The sequence below is a fragment of the Rhamphochromis longiceps genome, linkage group LG8 (assembly GCF_057381845.1).
Source record: "Rhamphochromis longiceps isolate RC_006_pf linkage group LG8, R_longiceps_female_GT1.1, whole genome shotgun sequence".
Taxonomy (NCBI): Eukaryota; Metazoa; Chordata; class Actinopteri; order Cichliformes; family Cichlidae; genus Rhamphochromis; species Rhamphochromis longiceps.
The window spans coordinates 35307217-35326721 of NC_140564.1; the positions used below are offsets into that span (position 1 = coordinate 35307217).

At 47.7% G+C, this 19505-nt stretch overlaps 2 protein-coding genes across 4 annotated transcripts in view; both read left to right on the forward strand.

The window, feature by feature from the left end:
* Nucleotides 1–8971, forward strand: part of heatr1 (HEAT repeat containing 1) — an 18168-nt gene extending 9197 nt beyond the window's left edge. The window contains exons 26-46 of one of the 2 annotated variants that reach the window (XM_085417286.1): nt 1–23; nt 542–688; nt 1031–1170; nt 1250–1371; nt 3390–3518; nt 3599–3823; nt 3918–4047; nt 4820–4989; nt 5062–5114; nt 5191–5314; nt 5452–5592; nt 5675–5970; nt 6054–6204; nt 6452–6616; nt 7070–7204; nt 7278–7382; nt 7469–7625; nt 7758–7915; nt 8012–8170; nt 8372–8480; nt 8800–8971. The exon at nt 1–23 is cut by the window's left edge and continues 81 nt beyond it. In XM_085417286.1, coding sequence (XP_085273412.1) covers nt 1–23; nt 542–688; nt 1031–1170; nt 1250–1371; nt 3390–3518; nt 3599–3823; nt 3918–4047; nt 4820–4989; nt 5062–5114; nt 5191–5314; nt 5452–5592; nt 5675–5970; nt 6054–6204; nt 6452–6616; nt 7070–7204; nt 7278–7382; nt 7469–7625; nt 7758–7915; nt 8012–8170; nt 8372–8480; nt 8800–8888 — 2928 coding nt within the window. In that variant the 3' untranslated portion in view covers nt 8889–8971. The remainder of the gene's footprint in view (nt 24–541; nt 689–1030; nt 1171–1249; nt 1372–3389; nt 3519–3598; nt 3824–3917; nt 4048–4819; nt 4990–5061; nt 5115–5190; nt 5315–5451; nt 5593–5674; nt 5971–6053; nt 6205–6451; nt 6617–7069; nt 7205–7277; nt 7383–7468; nt 7626–7757; nt 7916–8011; nt 8171–8371; nt 8481–8799) is intronic. The other variant, XM_085417288.1, reaches the window with a different exon arrangement.
* Nucleotides 8972–12131: 3160 nt separating this feature from the next.
* On the forward strand, nt 12132–19434 carry arg1 (arginase 1). Of its 2 annotated transcripts, XM_085417295.1 has the most exons (8): nt 12132–12290; nt 12368–12440; nt 14099–14273; nt 14365–14524; nt 14595–14689; nt 14932–15036; nt 15110–15246; nt 19075–19434. In XM_085417295.1, the coding sequence occupies exons 1-8, from the start codon at nt 12168–12170 to the stop codon at nt 19236–19238; spliced, it is 1032 nt and encodes a 343-aa protein (XP_085273421.1). In that variant the 5' UTR covers nt 12132–12167; the 3' UTR covers nt 19239–19434. The 2 variants fall into 2 exon arrangements, with proteins under 2 accessions (XP_085273421.1, XP_085273423.1); XM_085417297.1 differs by lacking the exons at nt 12132–12290; nt 12368–12440 and adding an exon at nt 12543–14068.
* The last annotated feature ends 71 nt before the right edge of the window (nt 19435–19505 follow it).

Genomic DNA, 19505 nt, shown 5'->3' on the forward strand with positions numbered 1-19505 from the left:
CGGCGGAGCCGACTGTCGCAGAGGTATTTGCGCCCTGAAGCGTTCCTGAGGTCACGTGATCGGACCAGTTTCCCTTCAGACAAACACGGATTTCTGCAGCTGAAAACAACGAATCAAATTAATAGTTGTAGGCGGATCATTCTGTGCAACGCGACACGAAGATTTGCTCCTGTGCTTATTTACTGATTTTGATGACGATCTGCTTGAAAACAATGTTGTAGTTCAGGGTTGACTCTGATGGTGGCGCTGTTGTCTCGTTTCTCGTCCTTCCATTTTAATCATGTAATTATTGAACTGAAGTTGATAGAAATGAGTTAAACCGGCTGACGTCAGCTGTTTACCGCCCGTGCAGCCTGCGGGCCCCGATCTGCACTTACACCCTGTAACAGGTCTGATTTCCTTCTGATAGTTTCAGGACGAATCCCGACAATCTAGAACATTTCAGCTTTTAGTTGAGCCACAATTTTCCAGAAGCAGCCTCAGCCTGAAAGCGTGGCGCGTCCACGATGAGTGATCGGTGTGAACCGCTGCGTGTGTTCAGGAAACCTCAGGAGAGCAGCGGTGCGGCTCCAGAGGGGGGCGCTGTGTCGTGGCGGAGAGTCACTCTGATCCTGGAGCTGCTGCAGCACAAGAAGAAAGTGAAGAGAGCCCAGGTGTTGGTGCCGGTTCTGTTCTCGCTGCTCGCCAGGTAACATGACAGGAAACGCCACATCCTACAGTTTCTCATGTTTTGTCATTTCATCTAAACTGAAAGAAGAATGAAGGCTGTAGTAAAGTCCTCATTAGGACTTCGTGTGGATTTGATCCGTGTTTGGAGTCGTGTGGAAGTGGAAGCAGGATTTTGACTCCGGGCTGCAGAGAGGTCCAATCTGAAAGTGGAGTTTTTTCTTCTTCTGTTTGTTTATTTAAGACAGGAGTAACAAAAAGATGAAAAATCGATCGATAGAATTTTATTTCAAACATGGAAATGCAACTGAAGTAACAAAAGAAAAACAAACACTTGAGTAATAATAACTCCGTCTGTCGTCAGGAGCATGGAGCCGTGCTCCGATGAGAACGCCAACACGGAGTACACCAAGCAGCTGCTGCTCAGCTGCCTGCTCAACATCTGCCACAAACTGGCTGCAGGTGGAGGAGCTGTGGCTGCAGGTGGAGGAGCTGTGGCTGCAGGTGGGTGTCAGAGGAGGATGATGAAGGTGTGTGTGTGTGTGTGTTTGTTGCCTCACTGCGCTCTCCTCGCTCTGTGCAGACGTCCTGGATGAAGACAAGTTCAGCGTGGAGCTCGTGGTTCAGTGCATCCGAACGTCCGACGTGCCGCAGACTCACCACCACGCCCTGCTGCTGCTGGGCACCGCCGCCGCCATCTTCCCCGTGAGAGCTCCACCTCCTCTTCTGTCTGTCCACTACCACCTTCGCTCTTCCTCCTCCGTCTCTGTTTGCAGCTGAGAGTTTTATGTCACTGATACAAAGAGCGGTCTAAGTCCCGCCCCCTGAGACTGAAGCTCCTCTGCACGTCTGTGATGACATCATGGCGGCAGAAGTGTTTGTTTAAATCAGGGGCAACCTGTCTGATGATGAGTGCATCTAAACGTTCCTCAGAAGCCAGTGTGCCGTATGATGCATTAGCATTAAATGTAATAACGCTCTATATGAACAGTTACACACGTTATAGGATCATATTTGTTCACAGATGTTTGCAGCTGTCAGCGAATAGTTATCAGATAGTTTGAAACAAAAAAGACTTTTTATCCACAACAGCAAATGCAAATGCTATTTATGGTCTCCTCACAACAATGATAGGAAAAATAAACGGGGCCAGTATGGCATGTTTGTTAACACAGAGACACACATGTTACTGTGATCTCTGGGCTCCCAGTGTCCAGCATTCAGAGGCTGCCTGAGGACTCATGTGGGAGAAAACCTGCTCACACAGACATGTGGAGCCAAACACTGTCAGTAAGGCCTCTGCAATGTCCTGAAGAGTTAAACTTGTCAGGTAGTGACGTCCAGCAGGTGAACATGCAGCTCCATGAACACGCACAGCTGTGGGTTCCCCTCTCCCTGTTAATGCCCTACCTGCCCCCCTGGCAACACTTTGCTAGACCCGCCCCTGCACAGTTACCAGCTGTCAGCTGCTTAGAAAAGGATCCTGGTGTTATTTGTCTCTCAGAAACAGTTCATAACTTCAACTCATCCATGTCACCTAAAAGGTCAACCTGTTTCTCCATCACAGCTCTGATGATCCAGTAAGGACATCTCCTGGTTTCATCTTCATGTTTCCCTCTCACCACATATCCAAACCATCATGACCAGCAGCTTTACAGCTGTGGCTCCAGCAAACATCAGCTGATACTAGAAATTAATATGAAATAAATTCTAACAACAGCTGATCAAGCTTAAACGTGCTGCTGTTGTTTAGCGCGACATCCGCTGGTTTCTTCTTTCTGGCGCAAAGTGGACGATAAATAAACAAGAGAGACGATCAGCTGATCACTGATCAGTTTCATGATTGAAGTAGCAACAGGAGAGAGAGGGGGGAGGATGAGAGGAGAAGAGGCACGGTTGGCAGCTACTAACTAACCTTATGAATAAAATAAAGCTCACTATCAGTAACATCATAGCACCACCCAGCTGTATAGAAACTCCGTCATGCTAGCTAGTAGCAGTACGAGTTATTGTAACTGACTGTAAAAAGTCAGCACAACGAAAATAAACTAAACTTGGTTCATATCTGACCCAGATAGACTGCAGCTCATAACTTCTTACCTGGAGTTCAGTTCACTGCCTCGGGTCTCTGCTCCTCCTGCCTCCCCTCCCTTCATCCACCTGCTGGCCTCTGTGGAAGCTCCGCCACAGCCACCAGCAAACAGCTGAGTTATTTTTACACATCGACCTGCATCTGGACAATCCACCACCTTTAATACCGTTGCAAAAAAAAAAATCATCGGCCCATAAAAGCGAAAAATCACGCCCGGTATGTCCGATGGCCAGTCCCGCTACGTCGTGCCATCAGTTAACCCTTCGCGTGCCTGGTTTAAACAAACGAAAAAATATTGATGTCCTGATGGATATGGAGGACCAATGTAGCCAACATTTTAAACAAATATTAGACTATTGTTTCTTATTTTTTTTATTTTTACTTTTAATTATAATTTAATGAACCCAAAGAAGGAAACACGAGAAGCAGTTAGTGATGCAGTTACAGCAACTGATACAAATAAAAGAAATAAAGCAGTAATTTTGATTTTTGGTACGTTTAGTATCAGGTTTGTTTTAGAAGAGAAGAATTAAAGGAAAGAAATTAATCAATAATAAATAAATATGGGAATTAAAATAAACAACATTTATTTAATAGCAAGAAAACAAACGCGTTCGTGTTCCTCCTGCAGGAGAAAGTCCTCCACAACATCATGCCCATCTTCACCTTCATGGGCGCCAGCATCATGCGGCTGGACGACACCTACAGCTTCAGAGTCATCGACAAGACGGTGCAGATGGTCATACCTGCTCTGATCCAGGTGAGGCGGCGACGGAGCCGACAAACATGCCCGTTATACACGAGTGGCGTGGCAATAACTCTTCCTCGCTCCTCCAACAGGCCCAGCAGCTTTCTGATGGAAGTTCCGCCTCTCACGTGATGGCTGTGGTGACGAAGATCATGCACGTGTTTGCTGACGCGCTCCCCCACGTGCCCGAGCACCGGCGGCTGCCAATCCTGTTTCAGCTGGTGACCACGCTGGGTCCCGCCCGTTTCCTCTGGGTCCTAATGCTGCTCCTGTTCAAGCTGCACGCCACACAGAGCGCCGGCTCCACCAGCGAGAAGGTAACAATCGCCTGCTTCTGTTTCTTCGGAGTTTAGCGCGTCGTTTCGTGTCTCTGCGTGTTTAACGTAGTTTATTTTGTGTTTTCGTGAGCAGGATGCGGCGCTGGAGCGAGACGTGGACTTTTGGATTTCTCTGTGCTGTCAGTTTGACATCAGCGATCAGCTGACCTCGCTCATCAACATCCTGAACTTCCTGCTGCAGCTGCCAGACGACAAAGAGGATGGTAAAACAAAACGAAAGTTTTACATCATCAATAACATAATCATGTTTTGTATGGAGGACTGTAAGTGCCAAATCGAAAGAAAAAAGTGATGACAATTGTATTTTTAAAATGTGAAACTGACTCCTTTCAGAATTATTTCCTTTGTTATGATTCGTCTATCAGTTTACTTCATTTACATTTTAATTAATATTAATGAGAATCCCTTACTATCACAATACGCTCCGAGTGTTTCATTTGGCAGATTTTTACTGTTACAGATGAAACACCCAGGAGCCAATCATCTGTCTTTCATTAAAGTAATAGATTAAAAATACAATGTTTAAAATAATGAACATCAAGGTAAATTAAAATATTTGCTGCTTTTATTTCTGACTCAAATTTTAGACATTTATTTTAAATTTAAGAAGAGAGGATGATATAAACGAATAACTATAAATAAAGTAAAATACTGGACTTGAAGAAACAGGTAAATTATTAAGAAAGGAAACAGAAATGTTACCACAAAGAACAATGGCTATGAAAACATGTATATAAAAGTAAATATGGTTAAAAAAAATAACAATTTGAATTTCTTTCATTTAAAATTTAGGAAATTGAATTTAAATTGAAACATAAATAAACTAATTTGTATAAAGTACATGAGTTAATCCAAATTGAATAAATATTTGATATTTAGAATGAATGACTCTATATAGTCATTAATTCTATATATAGAGTTTTGGCGTGTTTGGCCCTCCGTAGTCTGATGGACTTCTGGGTTTGTCTTGTGTAGCTCCAGTGAAACGGCCCGCCGCCCGGCGAGGAGCGAAGAAGGAGGAGGAAAAGGTGGAGGAGCTGATCTTCAGCGTGGATGCTCACGGCGGCAAAGAGCTGCGACACTTCAAGTTCCTCTCCGTGTCATTCGCGGCTCAGCTGCTCGGCTCAGCGAGCTTCATCGGGAAGGTGGGCGACTGAAGGTCAGGCGGTAAGGAGCGCGCTCAGTGCGACAACAATAAACGTTTGATTTTGTTTCAGGTCGCGGACAACGACGATGACATAGACGCATCTCTACAGCCACTGCAGCAGAGGTGAGTGATGCTGTGATGTCACGTTGTTATGTGAGCGTTTGGTGGCGTTGAAGGTGATGTCATGTTCGTGTTTCAGGCTGCTGGAGGACATCCTGCGCTACATCCACAGCATCGCTCGCTGTGTGGAGGAGAACGCCGACAAACCCACCGCCAAGTTCTGGCGAGTTCTGCTGAATAAAGCCTACGACGTACTGGACAAGGTTTGAATCCAGTTTTATTTAAACTCTTCTCGTTAACATTAACAGCAGGTCCTCCACCGTTAACCTCAGTTTCTTCTCCTGCTGCTGGAGTGAAAGCCGCCCTGCAGAGGCGCTCTAACCTGCTCACCTTTGTTCAGGTGAACGCGCTGCTGCCCACGGACACCTTCATCACGGTGATGAGGGGCCTGATGGGAAACGAGCTGGCATCGGTCAGGAGGAAGGCCATGGACCTGCTCAACAACAAACTGCAGCACAGAACACAGTGGGATGCACAGCAGGTAACAGGAAGTGATGTCAGAGTTCTCCGCAGAGCGTGTTTTGGGTATGAAACGATGACATCAACTTCCTGTCTGCCCTCAGGTTACCGTGCTCCTCCAGCTGATCGGTGACCTGCTGAACATTGTGGGCAAAGATCACAGGAAGGTCGTGGACGGAGCGGAGCAGGCCATCAACCGCCAGACGGCGCTCTTCAGCCTCAAGCTGCTCTGTCGCAGTTTTGGGTCCGACCACCATGAGACGTTCGTGCCCGTGCTGTTGCAAACCGTGGAGCTCGTCGCGGCGGCAGAGGAGGAGAAGAACGTGATGGGCAGCGCTCTGCTCTGCATCGCCGAGGTGGTCAGCACACTGAAGGCCCTCGCCATCCCGCAGTTACCCAGGTCTGTCATGCCCGTCCTTCACCCTCACACGACAAGGTGGGGAAGCCGCCCTCCAGTCAGCTGACGCGTGTTTGTTTCCGCAGGTTGATGCCAGCCATACTGCACGCGCTCCAAAACAGGAAGGAGCTTCTGACCAACGAGATCTACCTGCTGAGCGCCGTCACTGCCCTGCAGCGGGTCACAGAGACGCTGCCACACTTCATCAGCCCATACCTGCACGACGCCACCTTACAGGTAACGCCGCCCCGCGAGCACTGCATCAGAAAAACAAAACAAAGGTTATAAAGGATTGCGGTGGAGCTGTGCTTTGATTGGATCGTGCTGTGCGCTCTTCCTAGCGCCTCGTTTTTTTCATCTGAAATGGTACGGCTCGATGTCGCTGCTGCTTTGAGGAGACGTGCTGATTGGTCCCAGCTCACCTGGAGTGTGACGCGAGTGTCACAGGGATTCTATTATTCGTTATTCCTCTTCGTTCTTGCAGGTGTGTCGGCTGACCCGGCTGATGGAGACTTCGTCCTCCTCCTCCTCCGCCCAGCTCTCCATCCGTCTCGCCTCCCTGAGGAGCACCCTTGCCACCAAACTGCCCCCCAGGGTCCTACTGCCCACCATTAGCAGGTGCTACAACACTATGGTGGTCGATAAGAAGGTGAGAGTCGAGCTTCAGGTGTGTTTACTGTTTTCTACTGAAGGAGTAAAGTTCAAAGTTTGTGTGTGCGCCTTGGCTTAAAGTTTTCCAGAATGATCCAAAGACACTTGCTCTGATTATTGGAGTCAGTCGTTTAAAATGGCTCCACGAGAACAAATCAAACATCCACCGAAATGTGGAATCAGGGACTTAAAATCCCAAATTCTCACGCTGAGCTTCGTTAAATGTCTAAAATCAAACAGCAGCAGTAATATCCTGTAATTTAATGTTTTCGTGCTTCAAGCCAGAAAAAACGTTAAAAGTAGAAATCAGCGCTAAACGGTCATCGGCGTCAAATCCCGCTCTGAGGTTCCCGCTCTGAGGTTCCCGCTCTGAGGTTCCCGCACTGAGGTTCCCGCTCTGAGGTTCCCGGTGGTTTTCAGCTGTTAACGTCTTGTTGTCGTTTCCCCGCAGAGTCAGCTGGGGGCGCTGCTGAGCATCCTGAAGGAGCACATCGCTCACATGGAGAAAGACCAGCTCAGCTTCCACCAATCAGAGCTCACCACCTTCTTCCTCACCGCACTCGACTTCCGCTCCGAGCATTGCCAGGTCCGCTCAGCTGGTGATTGAGTAGATGTACTTAGATTACTTTACCTTTCTCACGCGTCTCTTTTGTCTTCAGGGCGATCTGGAGAAGACGGCGCAGGTCGAGGGCTGCGTGATCGACTGCCTGATCGCCATGGTGATGAAGCTGTCAGAGGTCACATTCAGGCCGCTCTTCTTCAAGGTAACGCCGCCGTGCCTAGGAGTCAGCCGCCGCCCCAGTTTCCCGCCGTGTGGCGATAACTGTGTGTCTGTGCGTCTGTCCCGCAGCTCTTCGACTGGAGCAAATCGGAGCGTAAAGATCGTCTGCTGACTTTCTACCGGCTGTCCGACCGCATCGCCGACCGCCTCAAAGGACTCTTCGTGCTGTTCGCAGGAAACCTGGTGAAACCATTCGCAGACCTGCTGACACAAACCAACAGCACAGGTCTGACCTCATCCACAACTTTTCTCTTTTTATTGATTTTCAACTGTAAATTGTTACATTTATCTAAATGTTAATATTTAAAGCAGCTGTTTCCCAGCTGTCCAAGCTTGACGGTGCTTTTGCTTCTTGCAGAGTCGCTGCTCTTCGACTCCGAGGACGATGGCGAGGAGAAGAGCTGCCTGCTGCTGCAGTACGTCCTCGACTGCCTCCACAAGACCTTCCTGTACGACTCGCAGCGTTTCCTGAGCCGCGAGCGAGGCGACGCCCTGCTGAGCCCGCTCGTAGACCAGGTGAGGTGCAGACACTTCAGAGGGTGTAATATTTCTCCAAAACTGGTGGTTTCATTGGTGACATTGAACTTGAATGGTTTCTGTGTTTGTGTCCAGCTGGAGAATCGAGTCGGTGGCGAGCAGCGATACCAGCAGCGCGTCACCCAGCACCTGGTGCCCTGCGTCGGGCAGTTTGCTGTGGCGATGGGTGACGACTCGCAGTGGAAGACCCTCAACTATCAGATCCTCCTGAAGACCAGGCACTCTGACACCAAGGTAAGGCCACCTGCACAGCTGACCGGCTCCCCTGAGCCCCGAGCGACGCCTGGAAGGCGCAGAGAAGTCGGTCAAGCTTCACTCTGACGCTGTCTGATCTCAGCCAGGCAGAGTTAATTAATGGTAATACAAAGAGTTTTAAATTAGACTCTGTGTTGGTGTTAGTTATTGACTCAGCAGCTTCCTCCTCCTCCTCCACAGGTGCGTTTCTCCTCTCTGCTGATGCTCATGGAGGTGGCGTCCAAACTGAAGGAGAACTACATGGTGCTGCTGCCGGAGACCATCCCCTTCCTGGCTGAGCTCATGGAGGGTGAGGCGCACACACAGACACCGCTCATATTAACTGTTGGCTCTAAGATGTAATGTAGCTGTCGGCCACAAGAGGGCAGCACATCTCTGACAAGAGAAAACCTCTAGATCCAGATGTTTCAGAATAAAAGCATGACAGATGAAACGTATTTTCACCATCATGGAGAAATATCAGTAAAGGTTCAGATAAAATACGACATCAGAGATGATAAGATGCAAACAGAATGCAGTAAAATATCACATTCGTGTTTCAGTGGAGCTTCGCTCCACCTGTGAGGCCAGGTAACGGCGTAGGCTCAAACCTGCCGTTTGTTTTGCAGACGAGTGTGAAGAGGTGGAGCTGCAGGTCCAGAAGGTGATCCAGGAGATGGAGAACATCCTGGGAGAGCCGCTGCAGAGCTACTTCTAACACGCACGCTGGTGTGAAGCTTCAGCACAAACATAAATATTCTGATGTTTTTGATGTAAGAAGTAATAAACATTTGTGTCAAATCTGCTTTTTATTTACTCTGAACCTGTTTAAAGAAGGTGACATGAGTCACGCGTGGACACTGATCGCAAATCATTCCTGCTGGGCAGCGGCATCTGTGGAAGCCTGCTGATGCCAACTGAATGAAACAGCTGACAGCCGTCATCAGTAACACCACTTTAAGGTTACCATGGTGATGATGTTTCAACAGGTGTCCACCTGCTTTAAAAATCATGAGTGTCCCAGATGTTTGTCCACAGCTCTGTGGTTTCCAGGTGTTACAGATGTGTCGGTGAAGCGAGGTAAAAAGAAACGCAGCGTTTCTGCTCAAACTCCTGGGTCAAGTTTAAAGGCCGGCTTGAGGACACTCATCTCACTCAGACGATTCTGGATCATAAAGGTTGGATCTGCTGGTTTTGGGGAGACCGCACTGGAAGGAAAGAGTTTTCCTGTGAACACTGTGGCTCTCTGACCATTTAACCCTGTCATGCATGAATTGTGACAAACTCAATCAGGATTCTTAAGTGTTTTTATTCATCTTTTCCTGCCTGTAGTTGAATAAAAACACTTAAGAATCCTGATGTTATTTATTTTTATTCATCTTCAGGAAGGAAAAGATGAATAAAAATACTTAAGAGTTAAATAACAGTAATTACAATGAAACACAACATACAGCTGTAGTAACAATAAACGTCCAGTGGGTGGCAGAGTGTGGAGTGACCCATCAGTGTCCAATGCAGTGGTTTATGTGCAGGTATACCATCAACACTGACACAAATGCAAGCAAACACCAGAACCTCTCGCTATAAGAACAGTTTCTTCCCCTCTGCTGTTGGACACATGAACAATAACCGTATGACTGTTCCCACCACTAACACATGACCCTATGCTGTGTTCACATGTTTGCACTGAACACCACCTGCACTCATGTATATATCATGTATATATCATGTATATATCTATCTACTTAGCACTTTTAATTCTTATTCTCATTTTAATTTTCATGTCTATTTAAGCTTAATTTATAACAGTATGTTTGCACTGAAGCACCGCAGCAATTTCCTAATGTTGTAAACCTGCTCAACATTTGGCAATAAAACCCTTTCTGATTCTGAAACAGCAGCTGTGACTGTAGGGACCACTATGGTGAAAGGGTCAAATGGATCGGGGCGATCGTGGCTCAAGAGTTAGCAGCTCGTCTTGTAACCGGAAGGTTGCCGGTTCGAGCCCCGGCTCGGACAGTCTTGGTCCTTGTGTCCTTGGGCAAGACATTTCACCTTCCACCTACTGGTGTTGGCCAGAGGGGCCGATGATGCGATATAGTGGTCGTCTGACCGTTGAGGTTTTCGCTGTATTATTAGGTGTCTTTATCTTACAGTAAAAAGCACCTTTAGGTGAATTCTGAAGGTGCTAGAATAACAGATAACCAGCTGGTAAAAGAAAACACACGTATAACAGCGTGGTGTGGTTGAGTTTATAACATCAGGTCAGACTCTCCGTGACTTTAACATCCGCTGTTAACGCAGTTCTACAAAGTTTCTTCCTGGAACTGCAGATGTAGGACGAGTGCCGGAAATAGTTTTGTACTTCGGAGAATCCTGACTCACACCAACGACGTTAAGTTCTTAGAGAACAAAGACACTGTTTGCAGTTCTTCAAAACACAGTGTGTTTTCAGGTGAGTTCACCTGCATCCAGCGCTGAGCCCACGTGTTTACAGATGGTCGGCCTGCTGGAAACGTCTGTACGACACTTCAAAGGTCATCAGTTTGACTTTCATGTTTTGTTTTTTTACCTTTTTAGCTTCTGACTGCATCTGAAAACTGAATTTTTAAATCATAATTTAAAAAATTATTTTTGAATCCTAATGTTTTCGGTGTGTGTTATCAAAGGTTTACACAATCAGTCGTCACTTTAACTGACTCGTTTAAGTGTTTTACTCAGTTTGGGACAGATTTTCAGATAAACTCCATCATTCATGTTAGATTGGTAAAAAGGATCTGCAGAGTGAGCTGTGAGCTTTCTCTTTGTGAGGCCACAGGAAAGTACAGCTATGAATCAACCATCATAGCCAGCTAGCTGTAAGTTAACTAGCGAGTTTGCTAATGTAACACAGTGGATATGCTAACATTAAAACCAACCACTGAAGGATTTGTACATCTTTAATACTTTCTGGGTATTACAGAGCGTTATTGTAGTTAACTGAACTGAAAGTGGGCTGAACAAATATTCTAGTTAACACAAACACTAAATTTCATGTAAGTGCCTGTTATAAACTTATTACCACTGATTAGATTGGCATTGTGACCCATACAGCTCACTGACATATTGCTGATGTATATCTGCTGTAGTGCGAGGCACCATGTAGCAGGGACGTGTGGTTACTCATCAATAAGATGTCGTTTTGCTGTCACAGTTCTGACTACCTGTAACCTTCCTCATAGACGCAGCGAATCCCACTCAGAGGGGGATTCGTTTATGCTACCCAGGTAGAGTCGCACAAAGAGAGAAAGCTTCAGTGAAGCGGAGGCTGGCGACGTTGTCCCAACCTCTTGCAGAGTGAGCAAACTACATTAACGCCAGCAAATCCCTCTCTGAGCAGGTCGCACAGAGTTGGAAAGTCAAAGATAAGCTGCGTAAAAACGACTTTATACCAATGAGCAAACATGGTTCCACTACGTTGGTGCTACCTTCAGCCACACAGCACATATATTTCAGTGATACGTCGCTGCACCATGCTGGATGAAGCACAATTTACTGACTACATTCCTCTGAAACGCTGAAGTCGAGGGACGGAGCGTGCTGTCTGGATTTATGGCTTTATTATAAAGTTAACCTGAAACTGGGCTGAAACATATTTTAGGTAACTGTAAACTTAATATCGCTGCCACACATCACTCACTAATATATCACCCACCGCACTCAAACAATAACTGAAACTAAAAAGAACAAAACCTTTTCAAAACATAAAAACAATAAAACTGGAAACTAAAATTTCTAAATAAAATAAAAATCATAAACTTCAGCGTCTTGTTTGTTGTTGGCATGAATGAGCCTCCGTACATCAGCCCACTGTCTGACCTTCATCTCTTCAAAGTGTTTAAACAAGCTTCATGACGTCACGGCTCCACGCGGTGCCTCCCCCTGACGTCACGTGGAGTCTTTAGGAGACTCGCGCCGGTCAGTGGCTCAGAGACGGTGTGCGCGCGCGTGTATCAGCATGAGGAGCGCGAGGACGCTGCGGCAGGTCCAGGTGGCCGTGACGGTGCAGCGGAGCCTTCATCACCAGCATCCTCCTGCGCGCTCCGCGGGGATCGTCGGAGCTCCTTTCTCCAAGGGACAGGTGAGAGCGCGAGGACAGGCTCCGCGTGCACTCGTGCGCGTGTAATCCTCCAGCTTCTCCTTCTCTGTCCGCTGCAGTCCCGAGGAGGCGTGGAGGACGGACCGGAGCGGATCCGAGCCGCGGGCCTGCAGAGGCGGCTGCAGCAGCTGGGTGGGTCCGGTGACGTCACCGGGAGACTCCAACAGACGTTTATTTTTGTGCTTTCATACAGAATCACCTTCATGCAGCAGCAAATGTAATGACAGCAGGTAAAACTGACCGGAAGTTACCGTTTGAATGATGAACCGCCCTGTGAGCATCACCGTGGTTCCCACTGTGCCTCACAGCAACAAGGGCCCGAGTTCGACTCCGCCGTGGAGTACGTCCACAGACATGCTGTGAGTGGGGACAGATCAGCTCCCACTCACAGCTGTGTCTCCGCCTCTCAGCCTGTGGTAGCTGAGATGGACTCCACAGGTGTTCTCACCTGTTCACACATCAGGAAGCTCCTCCTGCAGCTGTGACACATTTCTGTTAAAAATCATCCGAGCACCAGTGGCAGTTTGCCTCTGCAGCATCTGGACAGATGTTTAAGAAAGGCTGACGTTAGGTGGAGCGCAGCCGGCCCAGTTAGTTATCCGTGTTGGTCGTCATTCCCAGTTAAGGAAACATTGTTTTTGTTGAATTAACAACTCAGAAACTTCCTGAGTTTCTCCGTTTCGTCAGTTAATGTTCATCCAGAGCCGAGTAATCAGTGATGAGAAAATCCACAAACGTTTGATTAATACATGAGCCTGAGCGGACCGCGGTCTGCACCAGGGACAGAAAACCCCACAAAGCCAGGTGGGGGCACAGAGCTGTGCGGCCCGGTATTTTAACCCCGTCCATCAAAGAGACAGAATGAAGCTTTAAAATGTTTCTGCTGATTATTGAGAGCAGTCACTGATTTCCTCCTACACAGAGGGTCAGATCATCCTCCCGTGGCCAAAACATTAAACACGGCCCATAATTAAAGTACAACAGCTCAAAAAATCAAAATGACACAAGATCCCGAACAAACAGAGACGATAAAAATAAAATAGAGAAGCTCAGATAGTCAAAATAAAATAGAATAAAAGTAGAAAATAAATCTTGTATCTTGTCTTTATGATGGGTTTAATCAACTACAAAGTTTACAGTTAGATTCAAACAGCTGTGCAGCTCAGTAACAGCGACAGTGTCTGATTTTTAATATTCAGAAACCATCGAATCGTCAAACAAACTGGAGGCGGAGCACGCCGGCGTTTCCACTTTCAACAATTCATCTGAATGAATCTGTGACGTCGGTAAAACATTAACCTTCAGCACAGTTTGAATCCAGAAAAGGTGTTCAGAGCTGACCTTCAAATTCAGACTTCAAATAAAGTGTTTAAAGTCTGATTCACGTAACGCTCCGTTTAAAAAACTCCGTAAAAATCAGAGTTTGGTGGTTTTTCCTTCAGCTGATTGTGAGTACGCAGGTAACACAGTTTCACTGACACAGTGAGTTCAGGAAGTGTAACGTCCTCAGAGGAGGTCACTGTGCACACGTTCAGTTTCATTACTGGAACAGCGCTGACCTTTATCCACGAACAGCAAACAGTAAGTGTTTACAGGTCCACATGGGTCAGTGAACGCCTCATTACACCGCTGCCTTCTTCCCTGAACGTCTCGCTGTTAATGTTCACACAGAGAGCATGCTGGGAAACGCCTCCGCTGTTGAACAGTCAGTACGAGGAAACCTGCAATGATTGTGTGTGTGTGTGTGTGTGTGTGTGTGTGTGTGTGTGTGTGTGTGTGTGTGTGTGCAGGCTGTGCAGTGAAGGATTATGGGAACCTGACGTTCGAGGACATGTCCCGGGACGAGCCCATGGGCTTGCTGAAGAGCGTGAGGGCGGTGGGTGCCGCCAACCAGAAGCTGTCACAGGCGGTGCGAGCGGCGAAGGAGGATGGGCACACGGCGGTGGTGCTGGGCGGAGACCACAGGTCAGTCCACACAGGAACAGGAAGTCAGGACGTAGGTTCCAGGTGTCGGCTCTCCATCGACTCGCTTCCTGTTTGTGTTTTCCGTCCTCAGCCTGGCGATCGGTTCCATCCACGGGCACTCTGCGGCGGTTGGGGAGCTGAGCGTCGTGTGGGTGGATGCTCACGCCGACATCAACACGCCGCTGACCACGTACACGGGGAACATCCACGGGCAGCCGGTGTCCTACCTGCTCCACGAGTTGCGCTCAAAGGTGATCTTAGCAACAGAGATCAGCATCACGCCGTCACACAGAATCACTAACCCCTCCCCTTCCTCACCAGGTTCCCGTCTTACCGAACTTCTCCTGGCTGAAGCCGTGTGTGTCCGCCGCCGATGTGGTCTTCATCGGGCTGAGAGACGTGGATCCAGCAGAGCAGTGAGTGCACCTGAGTCCATGCAGAGACTCACCTATTTCTGACGCCCCTCTGACCAATCAGCTCGTCCCGAAGCATTTTGGAGATGATTGAAATGAAATCTCAATAAAAAATTTAAAGAAGCAAAAAGCTCTGAAAGGTCAGCGACCTCGCTCTGGTCTGAGGGTCACCAGAAGTTCATTACCTGCGTGTACCTGAGTGTACCTGCCAGCAGGCTCTAATCCTGAGGTTTTCTCCTCCTCAGCTACATCCTGAAGATGCTGGGGGTGAAGACCTTCTCCATGAGTGAGGTGGATCAGCTCGGCGTGGCCCGCGTCATGGAGGAAACGTGTGATTACCTGTCCGCCAGGTGATGCCTGCATGAAGCCACCAAGGTGTGATAGTCTGAGCGAATGTTAAAGATGCTTTGTGTCCTTGAACAGAGGGAAGAAACCGATTCACCTCAGCTATGACATCGATGCCATCGACCCCTCTGTTGCCCCAGCAACCGGGACGCCTGTAGTTGGTGGACTCACCTACAGAGAGGGCGTCTACATCACAGAACACCTGTGTCAGACAGGTACGAGTCAGAAACTCAGGGAAAAACAAACCCTGCTCTTCACAGTAGAAACGTGTTTAGTGTAAGCAGCCACATTAGCTGCTTACACTAAACACAACAGCTCTCACTTGGTGTTGGCTCTCGCTGCGGTAGAGTGTCACTTCCTGTTCCTGTTCCAACGCACACTGGTTTAGCCAATCTGTGTATATTCACAGTATTCACTCACTCTGTCTTTGGGGATTAGGGCTGACAGCTGTCCCGTTTTAGTGTCTCTTATTTGGCAGTTAAAAGGTTGGCAACCCTATCCTGGTGTGAACACGTGAACCGTGCTCCTGGGTCCAAACTACTCTGTGTTTATTAAGGCTGTTGTGTGTTTCACATGTTTTAACAGTTTGTATCTTGTTCTATTTAATCTGAACAAACCCCTAAAAAGTCAGTTATCGCTGTCAGCCTCTCTGGGTTTTTATTACCACCTTTCAGCAGCACATTTTAAAGCTCAGTCTTTAAACCCTTACGATGTAACTGCAGCCCAGCAGCAGTATATGAATGACTAACCTCGTATTGTGGATGGATTATCTCAGTTGTTCTCCTGACTGAAGTTTGGTCCTTTTACAGCATCCTGCCATGCGATTACATTTGTTCCCGACCACCGAGAACACACGTTAACTTTTATCGAGTGGAAAAAGTTAGCGTTCATCCTCCAGCTTCACTGTGTTTAAGCTAACATAGCTTTGTCGCTTCTCTCCTCAACAACAAAGAGCAACATAATAAAAAAAACGGCACCATCACAATGAACTAGCTAGCAGTAGATATCAGTAGATACTAAATAATAAACGATATTGTGCAGCACACAAGATAGACAGCGCACAATGTGCTTTGAGGCAGCAGCCAAGAAAGCTGTAGTCCGCGTCTGTGAATACCCGTGTGTACACCTGTGTGCATACCTGTGTGGATCAGCATGCTTGCATTCCAAAGGTTTCTCCATGTAATGATCTGCTAGAGGGCGTGGGGGGGCCACAGCCCCGTCCTCCAGGGCATGAAGCAGGTATGGAGGAGATCAAAACTCCAGACATCCAGAGGCCCCCAGAACACAAGAGACCAAGGAAGACCAACAGAGGGGCAGCCGCGCCACTGTCCCAGAAAGAGCTGAGGAGAGTCCCAGATGAGGGCTCACTCAGCAGCCGCGGAGCAGAAGTCAGGGGGAGTTGCAGTGACGCGCCCGTGAGCTCCGCCGGCAGCCAGCCGCGCCTGAGTGACCGAGCCCCAGGCCGAGAGGCCGGGGGCACCCCACCTCCGAAGTGGCCCGAGCGAGCCCCAGGCTCCAGGCCCCGATAAGCAGCCACCAAGGAGTGAGCCGGTGTGTACCTGGACGCCCATCCCCGGACACAAAGAACCACCAACGCACTGACACCTGAGGGGGTCCGCCACTGGCAGGGGAAGTGGTGGTAGGGGGAGATAGGCCTCCAAACCTTGGAGGGCCTGAGATGTCCCCAGAGAGGTGGCGCCTGACACCCAACCTGACATATAGACACAGACATACAGGCACACACAGACACAAACATCCATTCCCACCCTCATGCTCTCATATGCACTCACTCCACACTCAACCAACGTGGAGACAGACATAAAGAGACGCTGTACACACGATCACACTCCCCAAGCGTACTCTACAAACCGGGTCTAGGTACCCTTGCCCCTGGAGGGGGGAACTGCACCCAGACCCAGGTGGTGTTACCCTTTTCCCTGCGGTGGGGGGAGGCAGACCGCCCCGACTCCGCAGCAGCAGGAAGGCCCCACACCCCAGACCGCAGTCGGACGGCCAACTCCGTCTCAGTTCTGCTTTTTAAGTTATCATCATCCTCAGCTTGTGCCACGTTAAACCTTCCTCCAAACCCTCTAACATCCAGTAAATCATTGCCTTGAATTAAGCACTGTGAATTAAAATGCTGCTCTCTTTAACATTCATTCAGCCGACTGTTCTCACTGCGGACAGCTGGACATTATCCTCTTTGACATTTTGACACCAGAATAGTTTCCAAGCCATGTTTTAGCTCAGTGAGATGAGCAGCTGTTCTCAGAGCAGGAGGCGCGGGTTCAAATCCTGCTTATGGCAACATTTTCTTCAGTTAACACTTCAACTGTTTAAACTCTTTCCCACACAAATTTCAGCTTTTTCACCTCTTTTTAGCAAAACTTTCAGTTTTTCACTACTTTTCAGCACAAATTCCAGCTTCTTCAGCTGTTTTCAGCAAACTTCAGGTTCTTCACCTCTTTTCAAGCAGATAATTCTGCTTTTCAGCTTATTTCAGCAGATTCCACTACACAGCATTCACACTGCATTTTCGCAGGAAATGCATCTTTTTCTAGTTCTTTATTCTTCTACCTTATTCTAGTTGCTCCGACCTTTGCTGGTTTCCCTCAGTTTCAGCTGATTTTAACCATTCAAACTTTAAACTGTTCTGCTCCTTCTGCTAATGTCTGCTATATCTTTTGGTGATGATAACTTTTATACTTTTTGAGAAATTAAGCCTTTTATGCCATTTTTTGGCCCATTTTACTGAATAGGACCACATTATCAGTGTGATCACCAGTGCTTGCAACATTTTCTTCAGTTAACACTTCGATTGGCCAAGAAATATCTCAAGACTGGTTTTTCTAAGGTTTTATGGACTGATGAAATGAGAGTGAGTCTTGATGGGCCAGATGGATGGGCCCGTGGCTGGATTGGTAAAGGCAGAGAGCTCCAGTCCGACTCAGACGCCAGCAAGGTGGAGGTGGAGTACTGGTTTGGGCTGGTATCATCAAAGATGAGCTTGTGGGGCCTTTTCGGTTGAGGATGGAGTCAAGCTCAACTCCCAGTCCTACTGCCAGTTTCTGGAAGACACCTTCTTCAAGCAGTGGTACAGGAAGAAGTCTGCATCCTTCAAGAAAAACATGATTTTCATGCAGGACAATGCTCCATCACACGCGTCCAAGTACTCCACAGCGTGGCTGGCAAGAAAGGGTATAAAAGAAGAAAAACTAATGACATGGCCTCCTTGTTCACCTGATCTGAACCCCATTGAGAACCTGTGGTCCATCATCAAATGTGAGATTTACAAGGAGGGAAAACAGTACACCTCTCTGAACAGTGTCTGGGAGGCTGTGGTTGCTGCTGCACGCAATGTTGATGGTGAACAGATCAAAACTCTGACAGAATCCATGGATGGCAGGCTTTTGAGTGTCCTTGCAAAGAAAGGTGGCTATATTGGTCGCTGATTTGTTTTTGTTTTTGTTTTTGAATGTCAGAAATGTATATTTGTGAATGTGGAGATGTTATATTGGTGTCACTGGTAAAAATAAATAATTGAAATGGGTATATATTTGTTTTTTGTTAAGTTGCCTAATAATTATGCACAGTAATAGTCACCTGCACACACAGATATCCCCCTAAAATAGCTAAAACTAAAAACAAACTAAAAACTACTTCCAAAAACATTCAGCTTTGATATTAATGAGTTTTTTGGGTTCATTGAGAACATGGTTGTTGTTCAATAATAAAATTATTCCTCAAAAATACAACTTGCCTAATAATTCTGCACTCCCTGTACAGACGCAGCCTTTGGGGAGTGACTGCAGCACCCCACCAGCCGAAGAACTCACGTTAAAGTCTTTATGCGCCTATAAAACGATCAGAGGAACTGTGCGGTCACATGATGCTGAAGCTTCCTGTCAGTGACGCTGCCTCATTTTCAAACTGAATTAACTCCAAAATCCACAACATGAACACCAGCTCATTACCCCCACGTGCCACACTCGCCCTCACATAACCAGGAAGTTACCACAAATGTGCTCTTTGTCTCTCTGCAGGTCTGCTGTCGGCGGTGGACCTGGTGGAGGTGAACCCTCTGAGGGGCCAGACTGAGGAGGATGTCCGCTCCACCGTCAGCACCGCCATCGATCTGCTGCTCGGCTGCTTCGGACGCGTTCGCGAGGGAAATCACCTGCCAGATTACCGCCTCCCCGAGCCTTAACACGGGCCTCTCTGACCGTGCCGCACGACACCAGCACAAAGGGCCAATCGGAGTTCTCCCTGCAAAACTACAATCCCACAATTCCTGCTGTTTTCTGCCTTGAACCAAAGACGTTGTCTTCCTGTGGGTGGGGTAGTCCATCGCTGATCAGCTGATCGATCGTTTTGTTTTTGATTATTAAATTTATACGTTTGAAGAGTGTTTGTTTCTTTTTTTAAACACGATAAATGGTCGCCCTCTTTAAAACGCAGCAGCACGCTGCTGAGG

Excerpts from the sequence above, each read along its gene's own strand:
- arg1 (XM_085417295.1), top strand. The coding sequence starts at position 12,168 with ATGAGGAGCGCGAGGACGCTGCGGCAGGTCCAGGTGGCCGTGACGGTG. Across the intron at positions 14,274-14,364 it reads GTGCTGGGCGGAGACCACAG|CCTGGCGATCGGTTCCATCC; the intron begins GTCAGTCCACAC and ends TTCCGTCCTCAG. Across the intron at positions 14,690-14,931 it reads GACGTGGATCCAGCAGAGCA|CTACATCCTGAAGATGCTGG; the intron begins GTGAGTGCACCT and ends TCTCCTCCTCAG.